The 22,282-nt window shown below is 38.3% G+C and overlaps 1 protein-coding gene across 4 annotated transcripts in view; it reads left to right on the top strand.

Moving 5' to 3' along the window:
• The first annotated feature begins 998 nt into the window (after positions 1-998).
• The window catches only part of PRKAA1 (protein kinase AMP-activated catalytic subunit alpha 1), a 33,138-nt gene continuing 11,854 nt past the window's right edge, over positions 999-22,282 (top strand). The window contains exons 1-6 of one of the 4 annotated variants that reach the window (XM_045079506.1): positions 1,049-1,153; positions 2,369-2,500; positions 15,482-15,623; positions 17,281-17,374; positions 17,815-17,859; positions 21,044-21,188. In XM_045079506.1, coding sequence (XP_044935441.1) covers positions 17,315-17,374; positions 17,815-17,859; positions 21,044-21,188 — 250 coding nt within the window. In that variant the 5' untranslated portion in view covers positions 1,049-1,153; positions 2,369-2,500; positions 15,482-15,623; positions 17,281-17,314. Of the gene's footprint in view, positions 1,154-2,368; positions 2,501-15,481; positions 15,624-17,280; positions 17,375-17,814; positions 17,860-21,043; positions 21,189-22,282 lie in introns of those variants that run through there. The other 3 variants (XM_045079504.1, XM_045079505.1, XM_045079507.1) reach the window with 3 other exon arrangements.

The raw sequence follows: 22,282 nt of genomic DNA, 5'->3' as shown, positions 1-22,282 counted from the left end.
ATCATATCTTGTTTGTTTGGACACTTCATTTTACCCATGTCAGGGGAATACAACTGAGCAGTGAACTCGCTTAAAAATTTAATAGAAATAAGCATGCTTTCCCTACTTCCCCTGTAACATGGGACATCCCATTTGTAAAGATAATAGACTAAATCTTACTCATTGCAAGTACAATAAATACTTGTCGATTGACTTGTAAATATAAGCCTTGTTTTCAGTTCAAAGTCTCCATTTTATCGGTAATAAAAAAATATTAATTCCTATGTCTGTAACATCCCATTCCCGAGCACACGCACGTTCACAGTATTTCCAACCTGCTCCTTCCAACAGAGCTTGCTTGGGAAGGAAATTTCAGAAAAGCATCCAGAAGGAGGAAAGCTGTCGAGGTGCCCAGTAGCAACTTACTGGTTCAAAGTAACAACAACAAAGAACCAGGACGGTGGGTAGAAAAAGGGGAAACTCCATCGAAGATGCAAGTGACAACTCTCCGTGGCTTTTAGATTCCATCCGCACAGAAAAAATGAAGAGGTTAGAACATTGTGGCAGGGCGGTGTCCCCTGCCATGTCTCAATTCACGCCGCACTAGTAACCAGCCACACAGCTGCCTCGCCCGCGTGGGCTTCCCCAGTGCCCATCTATCCCCTCGGAATCGCAAGGAGAGCGGAACCCCTCCCCACCAGGAACGATTCGGGGAGATCGCCGCGGGCAGAACTCGGCCACAGAGGACAGCGGCCGAAGGGCTGCCGCCCTCCTCTGCAGTTCAGGAAGCCCTCTCCGGCGCGCAGGTGGGCGGGCGCCCCAGGCCGAAGCGGAGCCGCGCGAGAAGGGGAGTACCGGTGGCCCTCCCAGCGACCCCTGCCCGCCCCGCCAGGGGGAGCGTCTGCGCCGGACAGCCCGCGGCAGGGACCCGGCGGGCGGCGCTGGGCGGCGGCTCGGCGGCACGGCTGCCCTCCCGCGTCCCCACCCCCCTCCCTGCCCGCCCCCGGCGCGGCCCTGCCCGCCCCCTCCGCCCCCTCCCGCGGCGCCATGCGCAGACTCAGTTCCTGGAGAAAGATGGCGACAGCCGAGAAGCAGAAACACGACGGGCGGGTGAAGATCGGCCACTACATCCTGGGGGACACGCTGGGGGTCGGCACCTTCGGCAAAGTGAAGGGTGAGGACCCCTCGGGGCAAGGGTCGGATCCAGCCCGCGGTCCGGGTGACTTCCGCCTTTCGCACCCCTTCATCCTCCCCCGCCCCGGCGTTCCTCCTCTCCCGGGCTCTGCAACCCCTGTCCTGACTCCGGCGGGAGCGGAGTCAGAGGCCACCGCGGGACTGCGGCGCGACCCTCTCCGGCCGGGTGGGGGTGGGGACCGGTCGCCATGGCGACGGCGCCGCGGTGCGAGGGGCTCGCTGGTGCGAGGGGCGGGGATGCGGAGGTGCGAACTTTCCCAGGTGGGGCAGTGTAGGGCTGCGCGGCGCGCTCGTAGAGCTGGGAGGGGGGTGCGCCGGGGTCTCGGCCCGGAGCCCTGGGGACAGGGCTTCTTGTTCGCTGGGGCTGTGCTCCCTCGGCTCAGAGCCAGCCCATCGCTTTCCTGGCAGTTCTCCGTATTGTCCGTATTTCCGTCCTCTTTGGGATGTTCTCGACTTACCTGCCTGGGCTGATTCTCAAGTGTGAAATGTGTCCCCCCTTCCCACCTCCCCCCAAAAGTAGGCTTGCTTTGGGGGTAGCTTACAGAATTTTTTAAAAAGGGCCATCTCGTTGGGAAGGATGACTAATTTTTTTTCGGAGCAGTTAATTGTATTTGCGATGCATGGTTTATGTTCTGAATGCAGACTCTGTGCCTTCAGTGTTTCTGAATTATCAGTTTTGCAGACTCTGTGTGCCAAACCTGGTAGGTAGTGCAGATGTTGCCTCCAGATAGTATTTATTAGCTCATTAATGCAGTTCGTTTCCATTTACTTTCTCAGGATATTTGTTTTAATAATTGAGTGCACATCATTTGAACTTTTTTTTTTTTTTTTAAAGGAAAGTGGGAATTCTCTTACCCTTGTGTTTCAGCACAATATTCTGGGAATAACAAACCTGATCACCAGTCCACCAATTCTGGCACAAAAAGTTTAATTGCAAACTTTGTGAGGCATAAGTATTTTTTCTTTAAAATATTTGACTTTGTTATTAGGGATGTAGAGAAAGGGAGCATGGAACTGATAAATGTAATTCATTCATTGGCTTTGGATATATAATAAACTATGAATTGCATACACTAAGCTCTTGGTAAATATTTGACTTGAAAGAAAAAAAAAAGTTGTGAAAGCCTGTACAGTGAATTAACTAACTGAGCCTTGCTTTACCGGAGCTAAATAAACATTTTCTGATTTTATCTAGGGATGGAAGAGGAGAACCCTTCCTTCTCTTGCTCTTTCTGAGTCATAGAACTGGAAAATTGCTGTATAGCCCACAGGGAAGCAACTGCCTAAGCCTTCTTATGAAAATCAGCAAGGCCAACAATCTAAGAAAGTAAGAAGCAAATGCCAGAATAGGGTAATAAGAGCCATCAGGGTGGGTCTGTATTAGGCCAGTAAGATGTCTCTGTACCCTCAAAATTATTTATTTTTGGCTATGTTGTCTCTTTACTTGTTAGCAATTACAAACTGCATTTAGTTTACAGTATTTGTAAGAAATGCTCATTAATGCCCCCTAATAGTGATGACAGTCTTGAAACACTCACTCCTTCCAGGGTTCTGCTTGGATTACGATGCTCATCCTTCTAATAAAGACCTGTGCAAAGTCAGGTCTCATTTTCTTATTTGCTCAGTGGCTTTTGGCATGGCAGATGGGAAAGCAAGAGGGAGTTTTTCATTTTCTGGATTTGAACTGTGATGTGGCTGTGACATGAATCCTTTCAGTGAATGGTGTTCCCTAACCTTATTCTTCCACACATGCCTCTCTTGAAGTGTTAAATACTGTCAAAAGTCAACTCTCTAAATTATAGAAAAGTCAATAGTCATCAAAGAATCAGGTTTCATAGATAGGGTTAAATTTGTTCGCAAATACATTCGTTGATATTGCTCAAAATCCTCAACCAGTGCATTTTTAAGTTGTTAAACAGTTGGGATGCTTTTTGCTCCATGTATGGTAATAGAAAATCCAACTCACCCTAGCTAAGAACCTTACTTTCTGTGGTTCTCTCTCCAAAGTTTGGAAACTTCAGCATAACTCTCTTGAGTCTCACTGGCTCATCCAGTCCCTGGGGCCAGGGATGCCATGTGCTATTTGGTTCAGGCTTGTGCACTAGCAAGGGAGATAGCATTTCTCTTGGTGGAATATGGCCCACTGTTGAATTTGTGTGTGTGGTGGGGGCATTTTCTTCTGAAGTACTTCATGTAGATAAATACCTATACAGAATGGGTATTAATTGTTAGGCGAGAGAAATTAGATGTTCAGTGAGCAGGCAGAAACAGCTCTTACAGTGGTGATAGCCTTAATTTGACAAGAATTCTTATCAGTGGTATGATTAGCCAGATACTTCAGTAGAGATAATTTGGAGTAGGTAGAGCTTTTTTTTTTTTTTTTTAAGATTTTATTTATTTATTTGACAGAGAGAGATCACAAGTAGATGGAGAGGCAGGGAGAGAGAGAGAGAGAGAGGGAAGCAGGCTCCCCGCTGAGCAGAGAGCCCGATGCGGGACTCGATCCCAGGACCCTGAGATCATGACCTGAGCCAAAGACAGCGGCTTAACCCACTGAGCCACCCAGGCGCCCCTAGTAGATAGAGCTTTTAAAATTAGTTACATGTTGGTAAATTTAACACAGAAAAGGAATCTAATAGAAGATATGATATATGCAGAAAATTCGCAATATGATATTACATGCTTAGAGGAAATTTAATTTGGGGGGCAAAGGGGACTATAAATTCACAGTGATTATTTTGTTCCCTATTACAGGCTGAAAAAGTCATTTGGCAACTTATTGTGAGGGGAAAGTTTAAACAGGCAACTGGGGTTGGGTTTGGGATTATGTTTGAATTACCTTTTATTATTCCCAAATTGTCTCCCCCCCCCCTTTGGTTATCAAGGTGTTAGTCTCTACTTCCTTGTAGGGTCCACTTGCCTTTCCCCAGGTACAGCAGTTATAAAAGCATGGATGAACAGAGTCTCATGTTACTATTGCAGTAAATTAAAATGGCAGTTTTTATTAAGTTTTCCAAGAGAAGAGAAGACGGTCTCTTTAGTGGTATAGGTGGTCTTCAGCAAATGAGTTGTTTATACATTACAACCTATTTATTAAGTTGGTGAGTATTTTTCTACATAAAACTACAATTTCAGGTAAATAGGTGACTAATCTCTTTGTGAATCAATCATAGTAGAAATTACTTAAAAATTTCTTTAAGGGGTGGTTCCTGGCTGGCTTAGGCAGTAAAGCATGCAACTCTTGATCTTGGGTCATGAGTTCAAGACCCCACACTGGTAGAGCTTACTTAAAAAAAAAAAATTCTTGGGGCGCCTGGGTGGCTCAGTGGGTTAAAGCCTCTGCCTTCGGCTCAGGTCATGATCTCAGGTCCTGGGATCGAGCCCCACATCAGGCTCTCTGCTCAGCAGGGAGCCTGCTTCCTCCTCTCTCTCTGCCTGCCTGTCTGCCCGCTTATGATCTCTCTCTCTGTGTCAAATAAATAAATAAAATAAAAAAAAAATTATTTAAGGTGGGAAAATATCTATATATCTATATTTATATCTATATCTATCTCAAGTTTAGAGTGGGAATGAAGTTTAGGCCACAAAAACCAAAGAAGTAGACTACTCTCATGTTATTTATATAAATTTTAAAATCATGGAAAACGCCCGGACATTGCTAGTGAGAGTACGATGTTGCCACCTCTATAAAGTGTGACAGTATTTATTAAAGTTAACCCAGTAATTTAGACTCTAGGAATTTATCCTATAGATATACTGGTATGAAATAATGAGTTATTCATTGCCATATTGTTTATAAATACAAAGGTTAGAAAAAACGTTTCTAGTAGGACAATAGTTAAATTATCGTTATCCATGCAATGATATACATTGCAAACATTAAGAAAAAAAACAAGAGACTTTATATAATTTAGGAAGCAATTTCCAAGGTGTATTTTTAAGGGGAAGAATAAGGGGGTAGTAGAACAAATGTGTCTAGTATACACATTTTATACACATTTGTGTATAAAAGTAGGGGCAAGGAAGGTTTTTAAGTGTAACTACTTGCACGTGCATGGAGTGACCCTTTAAAGATACACATGAAACACATTAGTTCAGAGCGGGGGAGCTAGGTAGCAGGGGGCTATTTCACTGCCCATCTTTTTGTACCATTTAATTGTGCAGTGCAGGTATTATGTATTCAAAAGAATATATAAAATTAGGGGCGCCAGGGTGGCTCAGTGGGTTAAAGCCTCTGCCTTTGGCTCAGATCATGATCTCAGGGTCCTGGGATCCAGCTCTGCATCTCTGCATGGGGCGCTCTGCTCAGCGGGGAGCCTGCGGGGAGCCTGCTGCTTCCCTCTCTTGGCCTGCCTCTGCCTGCTTGTGATCTCTGTCAAATAAATAAATAAATAAATAATTAAAAAAAAAAAAAGAAAGCACTAATATGCTGTTAGTTGGAGGGTGACTAATTCACTGCTCTTGTGAGGGAGACATTGTAAATTTTGGTAGCCTTTGCTATGAGTGACCTGTAAGTGTTCCATGACAGAAATACCTGTTTTCTCTTTTGTTCGAAAACAATCTCATAGGGGCACGTGGGTGGCTTAGTTGGTTAAGATATCAGCTCAGGTCATGATCTCAGGGTCGTGAGATGGAGTCACACGTTGGGCTCCACACTGGTTGTGGAGCCTGGTTAGGACTCAGTCTGTCCCTCTCTCTCTCTGCCCCTGCCCTGACTCATACTCTCTCTTTCTCCCTCTCTCTCAAATAAATAAAATCTTTAAAAAAACAAAAACAAAAACCCCAGTATCTTAGCAGTACTGTAAAACAGTAACAGTCTGAAGAGTAAAGGTTTGAGCTTTGGAAAGGGGGGTGGTTCTCTTAATGCATATTCCTGACAAGGTGCACTTGTTACTGATTGATTGACTGTGGAGCAGCAATTAATTTGGCTGCAACTGAGATTAATATATGGAGAATCCTTTGCTTAGTTTTGAGAAGACTTCAGGGTTTGGGGTTTGATATTGGGCCTAGCTCCCCTGCCCACCCCTGCATATTGATGGTGTGGTAGAGTAGGTAGGTCATAAGACTTGACGCCAGAAGGCCTATCCCAGCTTGATCACTTAATAGCTTTACTGCATCAAATTACATAATCTCTTAGAGCTTTGTAATTACCTATATCATAGGTTTGTTGTGAGGGTCAAATGTGATCATATAAAATCCCATTTTCAAAAGTATTGTTACTGAAGTTCTGATATTGAAGTTTGTTGGTAATTGGGTTCAAGGCAAAATATCTGTTGCTATAATTAAGGAAAAGAACAGATTATCATATGACAGCTTTAAATTGCCAAGATTTTCCTGGGAAGAAAGAGGGAGAAAGATGATATCCAGAGGGCTATTGCCTACTCTGAAAGAGAAAATATTTGAGCCATCAGTGTTGGGACATTATTTGAAAACCTTGAAGGGAAGAGTCTGTATCCAAGTAAGACAGGTTAAAAATGTTTAATAGGTTTCTTTACTAGGCAGTCCAGAGCCATTATTGTGTTAATATGTGTAGTGGGTTTCCAAAAGGGAGAGCATACATCCTTTCCCAGACTTCCTTGCTGACAAAATCTTTTTCTGTGTAGAGGCTTCAGTCCTAGTATTCTATAGAACATAATTCTTTTTTTTTTTTTTTTAAAGATTTTATATTTATTCATTTGTTTATTAATTATAAACATATAATGTATTATTCGCCCCAGGGGTACAGGTCTGTGAATCACCAGGTTTACACACTTCACACCACTCACCATAGCACATTATTTTTATTTATTTGACAGAGATCACAAGTAGGGAGAGAGGCAGGCAGAGAGAGAGAGGAGGAAGCATGCTTTCTGCTTAGCAGAGAGCCCGATGCGGGGCTCGATCCCAGGACCTGAAATCATGACCTGAGCGGAAGGGAGAGGCTTAACCTACTGAGCCACCCAGGCGCCCCTGTAGAGCATAATTCTTAAAATTCATTGTAACAGTTATAGTTTTATGATTTTTCTAGCCCATAGAAAATTTGAATTCCTGAATTAGAACATTGGAGAGGGGGCTTAAAAGTTGACTCCTGATAGGCTGTGAAGGATGAGACACAACTTCAAAATGCAGAAAACTGTGGAACGTAATAGCCTAGGAGCAAGAAGTCCTATCCAGCTAACTCCCACAGATGTCACCGTGTGAGGGCACAGGGGAGTAACTGATGCTCATACAAGGTGAACATTTGCTTGTTTCCCAGTCATTATGTACATTTCCCAGTCATTATGTACAGCGTGTTCCATTTAAGAATTCTTGGAGCATTTGTAGTGCAGATTAGAAAACCAGTTTTCAAAAAAGATTACTTTTGTTAATTTGTTAATTTTAATGGTGAATATCATATTTTAGGAAACAAAACAAAACAAAACTATGTTTCCTGGGGCTGCAGTAACAGTATCACAAACTGGGTGGCTTCAAACAACAGAAATTTATTCTCTTGAAGTTCTGAAGGCCAAAAATCTAAAATCAGGGGGTTTGTAGGGTTACACTTCCTCTGAAGGTTCATAGTGAGAGTCTTCCTAGCCTCTCCAGCTTTTGGTGGCTCTTGGTGTTCCTTGACTTGTGGTAGCAAAACTCTAGATTCTGCCTTTGTCTTCTCTTGGCTTCCTGTGGATGTATCTGTGCTCTCTTCTCTTCTTAAAAAGGATACCATTCATTAGATCTAGAGCCCACTCTAAACCTAGGATGATTTCATGAACTTCAGATCCTTAACTGATTACATATCCAAATACCCTATTTCCACATTAAGAGCATATTCTAAGTTCTGGTGGACATGAATTTGGGATGCAGGGGCAGTATTCAAGCCATTACACTTGTTATTTTATATGCTTTTGATTTTATACTCTTGGTTTCTCCCTTATAACACTTTAATTTTTGAGAAACTTTTAAATTGAACTGGTAGAATGAATAAAATATGTTCTTTGTACCTTGTCTTAAAACATTGAAATTGATATGAGGCAGGTTTTTAGTAGACTGAATTAATTTTCTCATATATAGGAAAAAGATTGTAGTAGCAATGCCAGACACATAGTAGGTACAGGTACTCACTATTTCTTTAATCAATGTTTGAATTTTTAGAATATTTCTTACTGGTATGGGGCAATTCAGTCTATTGTTGTTTTCAACATTGTAAGACTGTAGGGCAGCCTGGATGGCTCAGTTGGTTGAGCGTCTGACTCTTTGATTTTGGCTCAAGTCATGATCGGGGATCTCTTCCTGTTCCTCAATTAACTGTAAAGTGTTACTAATAATGTCAGTCTTCTAGGGTTAGTTAGAGTATCAGTAGGTTTGGGCATAAAGTGGGTATGTCATGAATATTAACTACACAGTTGTGTATCTTAATTATGTTACGTGTTATATATCAACTAGATTTATATTTTTAAAAAATCTGATTTAAATTCAAATCTGATTAGCCTGTTTTTTAGCTCGGTGCTCTTATATGGCTGAATAAGCGTTCCTGTAGTTTTTAGGTAGTAGGTGAAATAACATCAAGGCTTGGTGCCAAGTGTGTATGTTTAGCAATATTATGTTGAAAATTAACCAAAGTTATGAAAGGGTTGATTTTAGGAAGCTAGAAATCTCAGGATTGATGTGATGGGAGGCGGAGGATGGGTATGTTGGTGGAACTGAAGCTTATGGGAATGGGAGCTAGATGCATAGAAATTTTAGCTATTAATTATTTAGCACTTATTATGGGCTTAGATAAAGGGATGCTACTGAATCTAGGAGGATGAGGACAACAAATAAAGGAACTGAGGTTATTGGCCAGATAGAGATTAAAGCAGAAAATTTAGGGCTGATTAAATAGGGATGGGGGCAGGTATGGGAGCAGTGGAAAATAAATAGCTCTAAACAGTGATAGCCACCATTTATTTATCAAGCATTTACTATGTCAGATACCATGGAAAGTGCTTTACAAACCCTACTTCATGCATTCCTTACAGTCACTTTTATTTTACTATTTTTTAAAGATTTTATTTATTTATTTGATAGAGATCACAAGTAGGCAGAACAGCAGGCAGAGAGAGAGAAGGGGAAGCAGATTCTCCCTTAAAGCAGAGAGCCTGATATGGGGCTCGATCCCAGGACCCTGGGATCATGACCTGAGCTGAAGATAGAGGCTTTAACCCACTGTGCCACCCAGGCGCCCCTACAGTCACTTTTATATGGAGTATGTGGTATTCTTATTTTTACAGACAAGTGAATAGAAGGCTGACATAATTTAACTCGCCCAGGTCAAACATTAAATAAATACCCTTCATACTGGAAAGAACCCAGGTCTCTGTCTATGTTTTATACATAGATTGCCTTCTCATGTAGGAGAATGGGGTGTTTAGCCCTATTTCTGAAAAAGTTGAATCAAACACCTATCATTACTTTTTTTTTCCTTCCCTTTGGGATTTTTTAATAGTAAAGAATATAAAACAGTAAGTAAAATTTGAAAAAAAATCACTGTAGGATAACTTCTCATTTTAGCACATTATCACTGTCATAAAAAATTTTAATATAGCTAGAAACTATAGATTGTATATATAATTTTTGTTTGCTCTTTTCATATTTATAAAAATATTTTCTATAGTCTTATGAGAGAGCCTGTTATGTTGGAATAGCAATGTATTAAACTGTTTTCTGAAATTGGTCATTTGGTCATTTGCCATCTTTGTTCTTTTTTTTTTTTTAAAGATTTTATTTATTTATTTGACAGACAGAGATCACAAGTAGACAGAGAGGCAGGCAGAGAGAGAGAGAAAGGGAAGCAGGCTCCCTGTGGAGCAGAGAGCCCGATGCGGGGCTCGATCCCAGGACGCTGAGATCATGACCTGAGCCGAAGGCAGCGGCTTAACCCACTGAGCCACCCAGGCGCCCCACCATCTTTGTTCTTAAATAAGACACTATAATAAAAATAATTATGCACATTTAAAAAAAGATTTATTTACTTGAGAGAGAGAAAAAAGAATGAGTGGGGGGAAGGGCAGAAGGAGAAAATCTTCAAGCAGTCTCCTGTGCGGAGCTGAACATGCGGCTAGATCTCAGGACCTGTGAAATCAAGACCTGAGCCAAACCAAGAGTGGGACACTGACTGAGGTACCCAGGTGCCCAATAATTATGCACATTTTAAAATTTACTTAATTCTGGGGCGCCTGGGTGGCTCAGTGGGTTAAGCCGCTGCCTTCGGCTCGGGTCATGATCTCAGAGTCCTGGGATCGAGTCCCGCATCGGGCTCTCTGCTCAGCAGAGAGCCTGCTTTCCTCTCTCTCTCTCTGCCTGCCTCTCCATCTACTTGTGATTTCTCTCTGTCAAATAAATAAATAAAAATCTTAAAAAAAAAAATTTAAAAATAAAATTTACTTAATTCTAAGTTAAATTCTAAGTAAGGAAACTACAGATCTTAAAAATCCATATATTAAAATATATATTTAATTAATATATTAAAATATATATTAATATATATTGATATATATAAATATATATTTTAAGAAATATATATTGCTCTTAAGGCTATTCTAGGATATCAGTTGCCTTTTTATTTCCCTAAAATGTTCTTTTGTTATACCAGCCATGAAAAAGGAATTAGTATATCAATTTTTCCTTAACAAAAAACCAAATCGATCACATACCCTGCTTCTTTACTTACTTAGTAGTGTGTGTGTGTGTATATGTGAGACAGAGAATTTGATTTCATTACAGTGGCTGTCATGACACCTTCCCCTCCCTTGCTACTGTTCAATTTTTATTTGAATACTATTTATACAGTCATACTTTTGTAATTTCTATTGCTTCAAAAATGAAGATATGCCTCTATTTCTGATTAATTTATAATTTGATGAAATGTTTACATATTAGAAAAAAGTCTAGTTGTACCTTGGTTGTTTGGTTACTGATTTCATTTTGTTTATTTGGCCTTCTTTTGTGCGGGAGGTCTATTATTCGCAGGTGGAATAATATTCTATTCCCTGTTACTTAAGAGTTGAATTTTACTTGACTCCCTATTCTTTGTCTATCACCATCCCGCCTTCTCTTGCTAATTTCTGCCTCAATTTTGGTATGTGTTCAATGAAATTTTCTGTCACATTTCTGCAACTTAACTGCTTTCTAAATGATTTTAATTGTTCTGTTGTATAAGTCTTCATACTCTGCTCTTATTTTGTAACTTCTGTATTTTTCTTTCTTTTTAATTTAAAAGATTTTATTTTTAACTCATCTCTACATCCAGTGTGGGCCTCGAACTTAAAACCCCAAGATCAAGAGTCCTGTGCTCTCCTGATTGGGCTAGCCAGGTGTTGAATAACTTCTGTATTTCTTATCACTTTGTGATAGTTAATTTTTTCTACAACATTCATGTAGCTCTTGGAGAGCATTTATTAATGTGTATTCTTTTTGCTTTAGTTTTTTGTACTTTAAAAACTTTTTGTTTTTTCTTACTTTATAGTTATTTTGGTCATCTTCAGAGGCCAGGATGGTCCCAGGGACCCAGGTTGCTTTTGGTCAGTACTGTTTTCTGTGACAGCATTACTGGCATATAGTATTCTATCATTAGTTAATGATAGAATATACATCTGGAGTTCCAAGAAGACCCAGTTGTTACTTACAGTTAATTGGGGTTGAAATTAGGTTGAGCAGGGTGGGATATGAGAGGGGACTGTGGTTGATTTGTGATGAATTGGAGTTCATTCCCAAATGGGTTTTGCTTTCATATTCTTTCCAAATCTGAGTCTGCCAGTAGTATCCAGTATTGTGGCTGTTCCCAGTCTTGTTTCAGCTATTCAGTTAATGAGAGAGGGTTTCCACTAAGCCATTGCTTGGAGATTTTGGGGGTAGTTGGACAGATTAAATTACTAGTTGTTTAGGTAGCAGTACACTAGGTCTAAGAAAGAAGATACTTACTGAATTGGGGCTTAACAGTCAAGTTGACTGCTGTTAATCACATCTGATTGGTATAATAGATTATAGAAAGCCTTATCAGAAATTAGGATGTGCTTCTAATTTCCACAGTCCATTTCAGCTATGATTATAGGTTTTTCTTTGTCACTGATTTCATGTATATTTTAATGAGTTTTTGATGGAAGTATGTCCAGTGCATTCTTAATCTGTCTTCTTTCAGGAAACTTCTGTATTCTTAGCCATGGATGGTTTTGAGATTAGATGAGCTATACAAATGGTGGTTATAAGAAAATTTAGAGATTCCATTTACATTGTAGTAGTTTATTTTATTTATTTATTTTTAAAGATTTTATTTATTTATGTATTTGTCAGAGACAGAGACAGAGAGAGACAGCGCATAAGCAGGCAGAGTGGCAGGCAGAGACAGAGAGAGAGGCAGGCTCCCTGTTGAGCAAGGAGCCTGATGCGGAACTCAATCCCAGGACTCCAGGATCTGACCTGAGCCAAAGGCAGCGGCTTAATCCACTGAGCCACTCAGGTGTCCCCACATTGTAGTAGTTTAAAAATTTTTTGATTCTGTGAGTTTTTGATTCTGAGAGTTGACTATGGTGCAGTTACACATTTGCTCATTTTCTGAAAAGATCTGCATTATAGAAGGATTGTACAGGTTAAAAAATCTGGACAAAATGGAAGGTAAACTTAGGTGGTAAATCATATTTTTGAAAAAGATTCAGACTTACTCTGACTTAAATACTTTTCTTTGAGTCTTACTTAACAAAGAGTTTTTTCACCAAATGTGAAATATCTGTATAATCTAACCTCGGATTTAATATTATTAATTAAAACATTTAGGGAAAGTAGCAAATGCTTAAAAAAAATTCAAAGTAATGAGGAATTACCCCATCCCTTGCCTCTCTCAACTGCAGGGGGTGTCTTGGGGGGCAGAAGAGCCCATCACTCATTATCTTGGTTGGCCTGTTGGGGGAAAATGTTGAATTGTTGAAAACCATTGGACCTGAAGTTCTGTAGAGTTCTCTTTAGTTTCTATAATTCTATGCTTGTTATTGTTAAATCATCAAGAGCACATAGTGAGTGAGGAGCAAGCAATGAGTCTTTTGTCTTTTAGAAAGATAATTTAATTATCTTGTTGCTCCCCTGCTTTAAAAACCTGCAGTGGTTCATAATCCTTGAGGGTTTTTAAAGGGTGGGCAGGCTCAGCTCCATCCCAAATCCCAGATTAAGTGGGAAAGCCTAATTAGATTGGAATAAAAAAGACAAATTCTTGGTGTAAAATAATATTTTAAACGTAAGTTTAAAATACCAGTGTTGAGTTTTCTACTTGGAAATAGTAAGAAGTATTGTATCAATCTGCTAAGGGTTTCCATAACAAAATACCGCAGATTGAATGGCTTTTAACAACAGATATTTTCTCACAGTATGGAGGCTAAAGGTTTGAGATCAAGATTTCAGTATGGTTGGTGCCTTCTGAGGCCTCTCTTTAGTTCACTGATTGTGGCTTCCTCCCTGTGTCCTCACACAGTTTCCTGTGTGTACCCTGCTGTCTCTCCGTGTGTCCAGATTTCCTCTTAGAAGGATATCATGAGTCAGGGTGGATTAGGACCTACCAAAACTGTTTCATTTTAATAGTCATTTCTTTAAAGGCCCTGTCTCTAAATACTGTCTTATTCTGAGACCAGGATTAGGGTATCAACATATGAATTTTGGGGGAGACACAGTTTAGTACATAACAAACATAAATAACTAAGAAGGGATTTCTTATTTATCATTATCTTTGCTTTTCAGCTGGTAATTACAAAGATTGCCAGGGAAAGCTCTCAGCTATTGGTCTTACAAGCTATGTCCTAATTTAGAAGAGAACATTTTCTTCCTAAAAAGCTAATCCCCTAAGTCACTTATTTAAAAACAGAAAATAAAAAACAAAAAACAAAAAACCCAGAAACAAAACTTGATACATGTATATTTCAAAAAGTCAACTAATGCTAAGAGGTATAGTTATAAAACAGAATTCCTTACCTTTACCCTCAACTCTTTTCTTCTAGTATTTACCTCTAGGTTGTGGTGTTTTTTTTTTTTTTAACTTCCATATTTCTAATTGACCTATGCATGCACACAAGCTATTTCTTAATTCTTATTGATGGATTTTATTGTTGTTGACTTTCTATTGTGGTACATAAGGATTTCAGTTCTCTTACACCTTTTCCTCTACACTGTCATTCTCCTAATATAATTATATCATACTTAAAAAAATCCATATTTAGCATTTAATAATTGTGACTATGTAAAGACTTATTTGCCAATCCAAATCTGTGACTATTTTCTTTATAATTTTTCCTGGAGTTATTAAATTACCTTGTTTTTTCCATTCGTTTAGTTTTCTTTGAACCTAAGGCTGAATGTCCCTGTTTCTTCAAATGCCTTTGTCAAAATCTTTCTCAATACAATACTTTCAAACCTGTAAGATAATTTATTAGTCTCCCCTTCCCCCAGCTGTCTTGGATCCTCTGTCACATTTCTGTCCAGATTTGTTGTCTCTAAGCCTTCTACACATCTGTTACCTAGGACTTTGTCTCATTACCATATATTGGGTATTCTCTTAGTTTTTCTCCTGTACTGGGTCCCTTCTTTACTGGATATTATGTTCTTGGCTTATTTTCCTGTTTTTGGTAGAATATATATTCTCTGGTGGGTTCTTGAGAAAAGGCAAATAGAAGCTAAATTTTTGGAGAATAAATTCTGTTATCACCATTAATTATCTGAGCCTAGCATTCAAATTGAAAGAAAATCACTTTTTTTTTGGTTGTTGTTCTTAAAAATAGAAACTGCATGTTCATGAATGGAAATTTGAAAGGTTCAAAAGGTTATGGATGGGGGAAGTGTGTTGGTAGCATCAGGGAGTTTTTGGGATGATGAAACTGTTTGTATTTAATTTTAATGGGCTTTACCAATTTCTTTATGTTAAAATCCATAGACCTGTTCACCAGAAGAAAATAATTGTGTGGTTTTTTTTTTTTTTTGAAGTTCAGTTTGTATGTATGATAGCTTAAGAAATAAGTAAGAATTTAAAATAATAATAGAATTATTAAAAAAATAAGTAAGAATTTAAAAGGACAAAAGGTATACAGCAAAAGGGAAATCTCTTTTCTTTCTCAGTTAGTTTTCTAGTTTCCCTTTCTGAAAGAACCACCATTATCAATTTCCTATGTATTCTCCCATTTAATCACTCTTGGACATGTAAACATTTAGGGGCAAATCAGGCAGAACTGAAAGGAACTTAAATTTGCTCAGTATTTTTGGAGATTACTACTCTTAGAATACATCTAAAATGTTATTAATCAAGTCTGGCACTAATTTGTTAAAATTATTTTTCCTACAGTTGGCAAACATGAGTTGACTGGGCATAAAGTTGCTGTGAAGATACTGAATCGACAGAAGATTCGAAGCCTTGATGTGGTAGGAAAAATCCGCAGAGAAATTCAGAACCTCAAGCTTTTCAGGCATCCTCATATAATTAAACTGTAAGAGCTGATTATATTAAATATAGTCATATCATTTTTTAATCATTTTTGTTAACCTGCTTAATCTGACAAGAGAGAAAGATGACTGACATTTCTTGAATCATCTCTCAAGGTTTTAAAACTTATGCCTGTTCATGTATTTATCTAACCCCATTCATGGTCGCTTAAACCTATATCCATGTTTTGCCCTTGTGCTTATCAGCTGTTAACTTTCTCGTTCTTTCTTATCTTCTGGACATGCTGTCTGATCAATCACTTTCTGTACCCCTATTGCTGTAGAAACAACAGTGATTCGCTAGTAAAAAATGTTGACCTCCACATTTCATATCATGTCATTTAGCCTCACTAGAGACAAGAGAAAGGCAGTAGAAAGGGTTTTTCCCCAAGCTGCTTATATCTGATAAAGCAAATAACAAATGATAGAATTTCAGCAATCCAGTATATAGAGGGGCAGTAGTAGTATTATGGTGGTTTTACAGTTGCCAATTGTAGGTCTGTATAGAACTTATTTATTGCTCCGTTTTCTTATGCGGGCTGTCACTTACAATGCTAAGGCTTTTATACTGACCTGGCTGGCTCCAAATTTGTTTCACTCTCACGTCTTCTCATTTGCTGAGGTACCATGGTTTTAAGGTGCGTATGGGTGCTGATGACCCCTTAGTACACCTTTCCTGCTTTTATACCTCTTCCCTGAACCCAGTTTCATACACCCACTGCCAACTCCGCATCTCCATTTGGATGCCAGAATTGAACTTTCTGTTACCCTCCCCCAAACCTGCTCTTACACACAGTTTTCACCCTCTGAGTTACTATCCAGTTCCTCAGGGCAGAAACATAGGACCCATCCCTAAATTTGTTGTTTCTCTCACTTCCTACCATCCATTCCATCTCTTTCTTCAAAATAGATCTAGGATCTGAATGTTTCTCAGTTCCTTCATTGTCATCAACCTCGTCTGAGCCACCATCATCTCTCTCATGGACTCCTGCAGTAGCCTCTTGCTTCCCCTATACTATCCACAGTCAATTCTTCACGTTGCTGCCATAAAGTAAAGTTACCCTTTTAATAGATCAGACCACATGACTAGTTTGCTTAAAAACTTCAATAGCTTTGCATTTCCCTTAGAGTAGAAGCCAAAGCTTCATTCTGGCTTGTAAGGTTCTCTTTCCTCTGGTCTCCAATTACCTCTTTGACTCTATATCCTGTTTGTCTCTGCCAGCTCACTCTGCTCTAGCCTTCTTTCCATTCCTCAAACATGCCAGGCAGGTTTCTCCCTCAGGACCTTTTCACTTGCTGTTCTCTTTGCCTGGTACACCTTCTTCCAGATCATGGTGTGGTTTGCTTCCTTCTGTCAGGTTCTGGTCAAATGTTACTTTATCAGAGAGTCCTCCCTTAAACCCCCCGTATGAGCGATTCCCCTTAGTTTGCTTTGTTTCTCTTCATAGCATGTTCCACCACCTGAGATACTGCTTATTCATATAGTGTCTGTTTCCTGGCTCCTGGAACATGAACTCCATGAAGGGAGAGAATTTGTTTTGTTCCTGCAGTTTTCCCAGCTTCTAGCACAGTGCCTGCTGTATTATAGGCGCTTAGTAAACATTTACTGAATGGATGAATATACATGTTTTAATATTGGTAGATAATGTTTTCTCTCACCAGGTACCAGGTCATCAGTACACCATCTGATATTTTCATGGTGATGGAATATGTCTCAGGAGGAGAGCTATTTGATTATATCTGTAAAAATGGAAGGGTAAGCAGTTCTGATTTAATCCTGTATATATTTTGTAACTCCCCTTCTTCCTTACTAGCTTCAAGATGTCAGAAAGCGATTTTGTTAAGAGGTCTACTTAATAATCAGTTCCCTTAGTCATATATTTGTCTAGAGTCATAGACTATTTAGAGTTAGGAAAGACCTTAAAGATTACTTCCTTAGCCTGCTTACACAGATGTGGAAGCCAGGATACACAGTTTATGTTTTTAACTGTAGATCACTTGATTTATTAATGACAGAATTGGATTGAGACCCCAGAACTCATAGTCTTCCAACTCGTGCTTTGGGGTATAGAAATACTTGTAACATATATCTTGAATTATATATTTAATCCTTACAAAATATATTAATTCTTAAAGATCTAGGCCTTGGTAGTCAACCCTAGCCACATTTAAATTGCATTCGTTTTTTGGTTTCAGAAATCTGATGTACCTGGAATAGTAAGAACAGGCTCCATGAAGGAGGTAGGAATTAGACTTAAAGAATTTAGAGTTGGAAGGAACTTTAAAAGGCATTTGGAGCAGTATCTTAAGTTACAGACCCAAAAAATGAACACTGCCACCACCCACTTCACCAGCGTCTCCCCGCCCCCCGCCCATGTATTTTCTCATCCCAGGTTATGTGGTATGCTAAAACCTCTTTCTAGGAGACCTATATCTAGCAATAAGAAGCCATTTTTTTCCCCTCTCAAGCTAAAATTCTTTATATCATTCATTTGTTCTATATAGCATATCTGTTTACTTTTATCAAAACCAAGCTCATTAAATAATCAAGTTAATTTTGATTTTACCATTTTTTGACATGGTTCATTTCAGTTTTCAGGTATTCCACTTCTTTGTTCACTAACACCCGCCCCCCCCCCCCACCATGTTATGCCTGGAAAAATGGAAACAGGCACAAGTTGAATTGGTATCTTGTTTTCTTATCTTTTCCATTTGTCATTTCTTGATCATTTTGCTTTAATTACATCATGGGAATTTTCTTCAATTTTTACTTGTTGTATACTAACAGTTCAGCTGTCATATTTTCTATTTCAAAGATCTTTCTTGTTTTCTGACTTTGTTTTAAATAGCTAGTTCTCCATAGATACAATAATCTTATCTGAGGATGACAATTAGGTTTTTGTTTTAAGTTTTTAATTTTAACTCCAGTATAAGTAACATACACTGTTATATTAGTTTCAGATATACATACAGTGATTCACCAATTCTGTACATTATTCAGTGCTCATCATGATAAGTGTGCTCTTAATCCCCATCACCATTTCACCTGTCCCCCCCCTTACTCCCACTCATCTCTCCCCTCTGGTAACCATAAGTTTGTTCTCTATAGTTAAGAGTCAACAGTTGTTGTGTGTGATTAAGTCTTCATCTATTTTCTGCATTGTTACTGTACCTTCTGTGCTCCATTTTACTGGCCTTGGTGTTTTGTACATGGCCCTTCCTCAGATGTCTGGTGATTCTTGGTTGTCCACTTATATTTGAGTGAGGTGCTAAATGCCAAGCTCATGTTAGGTGGAACTTACTGATTGGTGGGCCTTCCCATTGGTTGAACAGGTAGGGATCTGTCCATTTTATTAGGGTATACCAAATGTCCATGATTTCAGATATTTTCCTTAGATCAGAAAGTTGCTCCAGAAGAAACCTTCCAATTTCCTTGAGGGTATTAGCTTTTTCCTCAGTATTCTGAAAGCTGAATTGAGAAGAGGCCTGCAAGTCTCAGTAGTTAGTATTTGAGTTCCACTTAATCCCCATGTTTTCCTTCTGGTGCTTCATCCCTGCCTCGGTGTCTTTGAGAACAGAGCTGGTTCCTAAAGAGTGAATCATGGGTCTCATTTACTGGTTGGGGTGAGTTTAAAACTTCTTTTTTAACCAACTGTCCTGTTTTCAGGTCTCCTCTCCTTCCTCCCTTCCCAAATTCCCAAGGTTTCTAAGCTTTTCCAGGGTTGTGTGTGCAGGCTAGTTTACTATTGGTTTCCACCCCTGTGGGCTTAGGGTTCAGCTCTCTCTGGTGAAGTCTGTATTACTGTTCATCTATTCTACAGTTTAGTGATTCCTCTTTAAAAAAAATTTTTTTTTTAGATTTAATTTAGTTAACATACAGTGTATTAATTAGTTTCAGGGGTAGAATTTAGTGATTCATCAGTTGCATATAACACCCAGGGCTCATGACATCAAGTGTCCTCCTTAATGCTCACTGACTCCTCTTGATTACTGTTGTCATTTCTCTTGCTCTTTTTGTCTTTGCTAAGACACTTTTTTTTGTCTTTGTTAAAACACTTTTGCTAAGTTAAAGTGTTTCAAAGTGTGGAGACAGAAGGTTTAATCTGCCATGTTTAACTGGAAATAGGCTTTAACTTTTCTAATACTCTTTTGTAGACTTCCCTTCCTTTATCTTCTGTATTGTATTTATTGTCAATATAGTATAATTTTAATTTTTGTAGCCTCTTTGGTTTACCTGTTATATTTTGTTTAATCAGTTTTCTTTGACATTTAGAACACATTCTTATGTTCATTTAGTATATTTGACATAAAGTTGTATTAAAAAAGCGAACCTACATTTCTTCTAGAAATAAATGAGATTGCTAACACATTGTTATTTTCTCTAGAAGAAGGGTATCCATACTACTTCAATAGTTTTAATTTTGCTTTCAAAAGAAATTAAGTTTATCTTTTCTCCTAGATTGTCCATGCCTTGTGAAGTGTAGAAGTCTGGTTTTAGAATGCTAATTTGTGGCCTCTGTTAGAGAATTGCATATTAGAGTCCTTTGTCTAGAGAGTTAATAGGCTATTTATTAAATGTTACTTCTTGGTGCAGGCTCATCCAAGTAATGGTAATTATTCCTGGGGAAAGGAATCATAAAGTAAGAAAATATGGATAAATGGAATGAGAAGTTTTTTTGTATGAGAACTTTTTAAAGAATATTTTTAAAAATGTTAAGTTGCTACATAACTTTTTTCAGAAAACAGACTTAAAGATACATGCTTTTTATATCTTATAGAAGAAATTAATAAAAGGTTTTTTATGTTAAAATTAAATGTCTTTTTTTGAGGACATATAATTTGGTTGCTCACTAATTCATTAAAAATCTTTAATGTTACTTCCTCATATAGTCTAAAATATTATCATCCATACCAGCATAATTCTTTGTGCCCTTATTCTGCTTTTTCTTTAAAACACTCCTTGATGTTATATTTATTTCTTTATTGTCTATTTTCATCAACTAGATGAGGGTCTTTGTTTTATTCACTGCTGTATCTTGAGTGCCTGAAACAGTGCATGGCACATTGAAGATGTTCAATAAATATTTGTTAAAGGAATGAAGGATTAAACATATCCAATTTATAGGAGAGAAAATAGGTTTAGTTTCAGGTAGAAATTGAAACTATTTGACATAACGCATGACATACAGAGGAAAGCAAGCTATTAAAATGTATTTGGAAGAATGGTAATAGAAAGTCAAGTTACTGATTTGGATTCCAGGGTCCTCTTAGCATTTTGTGCTGTATATATCCATCTTGTCCCCATTTCAAAAGTATCTCGGGAGGAGGTTTCGTGCATTTTGACAGTCTTATAGGTTGGAGAATTGTAGGTAGAAGAATTTCTTCTGAAAAACATATCTTTAAAATGCCTCTCTACTTTTCTTAGCTGGATGAGAAAGAAAGTCGGCGCCTGTTTCAACAGATCCTTTCTGGTGTGGATTACTGTCACAGGCATATGGTGGTCCATAGAGATTTGAAGCCTGAAAATGTCCTGCTTGATGCACACATGAATGCAAAGATAGCTGATTTTGGTAAGGAGATTTTTATAGTTTCCCATATCCATTATGTTTAACAAACATCTATAGCATTCTTCAGATAATTTTTACTTCTGCACAATGGATTGAGTACCCCAAAATAGTGTATCCTCATCATTTTGTCTATGAACATACAAAAAGAAGACATAAGGAATTCTCTTCTTAGCTTTATGTTTTAAAAATTGAGTCTTATGACAATGGGTAAATAATTTAAGTAGGCAGCCTTAGAAGCATCATTTGATTTGCGACTATCTGTGAAGAAGTTAGCAACCTTATTTCCAGTGTATTCCTTTGATCAAGTATAGAGCAAGAGGAAAGAGATTGGAATGGAGCTACTCAGACTCTGAAAGCCAGGGGTAAATTATATGAACAAAATTTTTTAAAAAAGTAAAATATTTTAAATGATAGGAAAGCATCATTTCAGCTTGGAGGAATATTATTTTGATTGTCAACAATGAATTTATTTTTCCTTTATTTTCTATGTAAGTTGCCACTGACATTATTAAATCTAAGAAAATGAATCTCTGCAACTCTCTTTTGCTTAGCTTCAGTTCAAATCAGAGGAGATTGTTATAACTACTTTCCTCAGTTTTGGATATATGTATTATAATGTTTAGAGATTCATTGAGCAGTGTCAGCTCTGAGCTACTGATTTGCTGCTGCTATTGTAACTGACTGACTTATTTGACTTCCTTATTCCTCAGTTGTCATGATGATGATTATTTGTTTTGTTCTTTTTTTTTTTTAAGATTTTATTTTTAAATAATCTCTATACCTAACCTGGGGCTTTTACTCACAGTCCTGAGTGTAAGAGCTGCATGCTGGCAACTGAGCCAGCCATGTGCTCCGGTCATGATTATTTTTATTTAGTGCATTTTTGAGGAGGCAGAGGTTTCTTCTTGGAGTAAAACTGTGCGGAAGCTTTGATATTCAAAGTTAATGTTTTTTTATTTCTTTTTTAAAGAATCAGAACAGGGGTTAATAGAAACTTTGAACTTTAATTCTTCTACTCATCTGTTGTACATTTTTTCCTAGTAGTTTCTATATTAATAAATTTAAATATGCCAAGTTTATTCTAGTAAGCAGAATAA

This window comes from Mustela putorius, unplaced genomic scaffold (assembly GCF_011764305.1).
Source record: "Mustela putorius furo isolate JIRA1106 unplaced genomic scaffold, ASM1176430v1.1 tig00000407_pilon_pilon_pilon, whole genome shotgun sequence".
NCBI lineage: Eukaryota > Metazoa > Chordata > Mammalia > Carnivora > Mustelidae > Mustela > Mustela putorius.
This window is presented reverse-complemented; position numbering and strand designations above follow the sequence as displayed.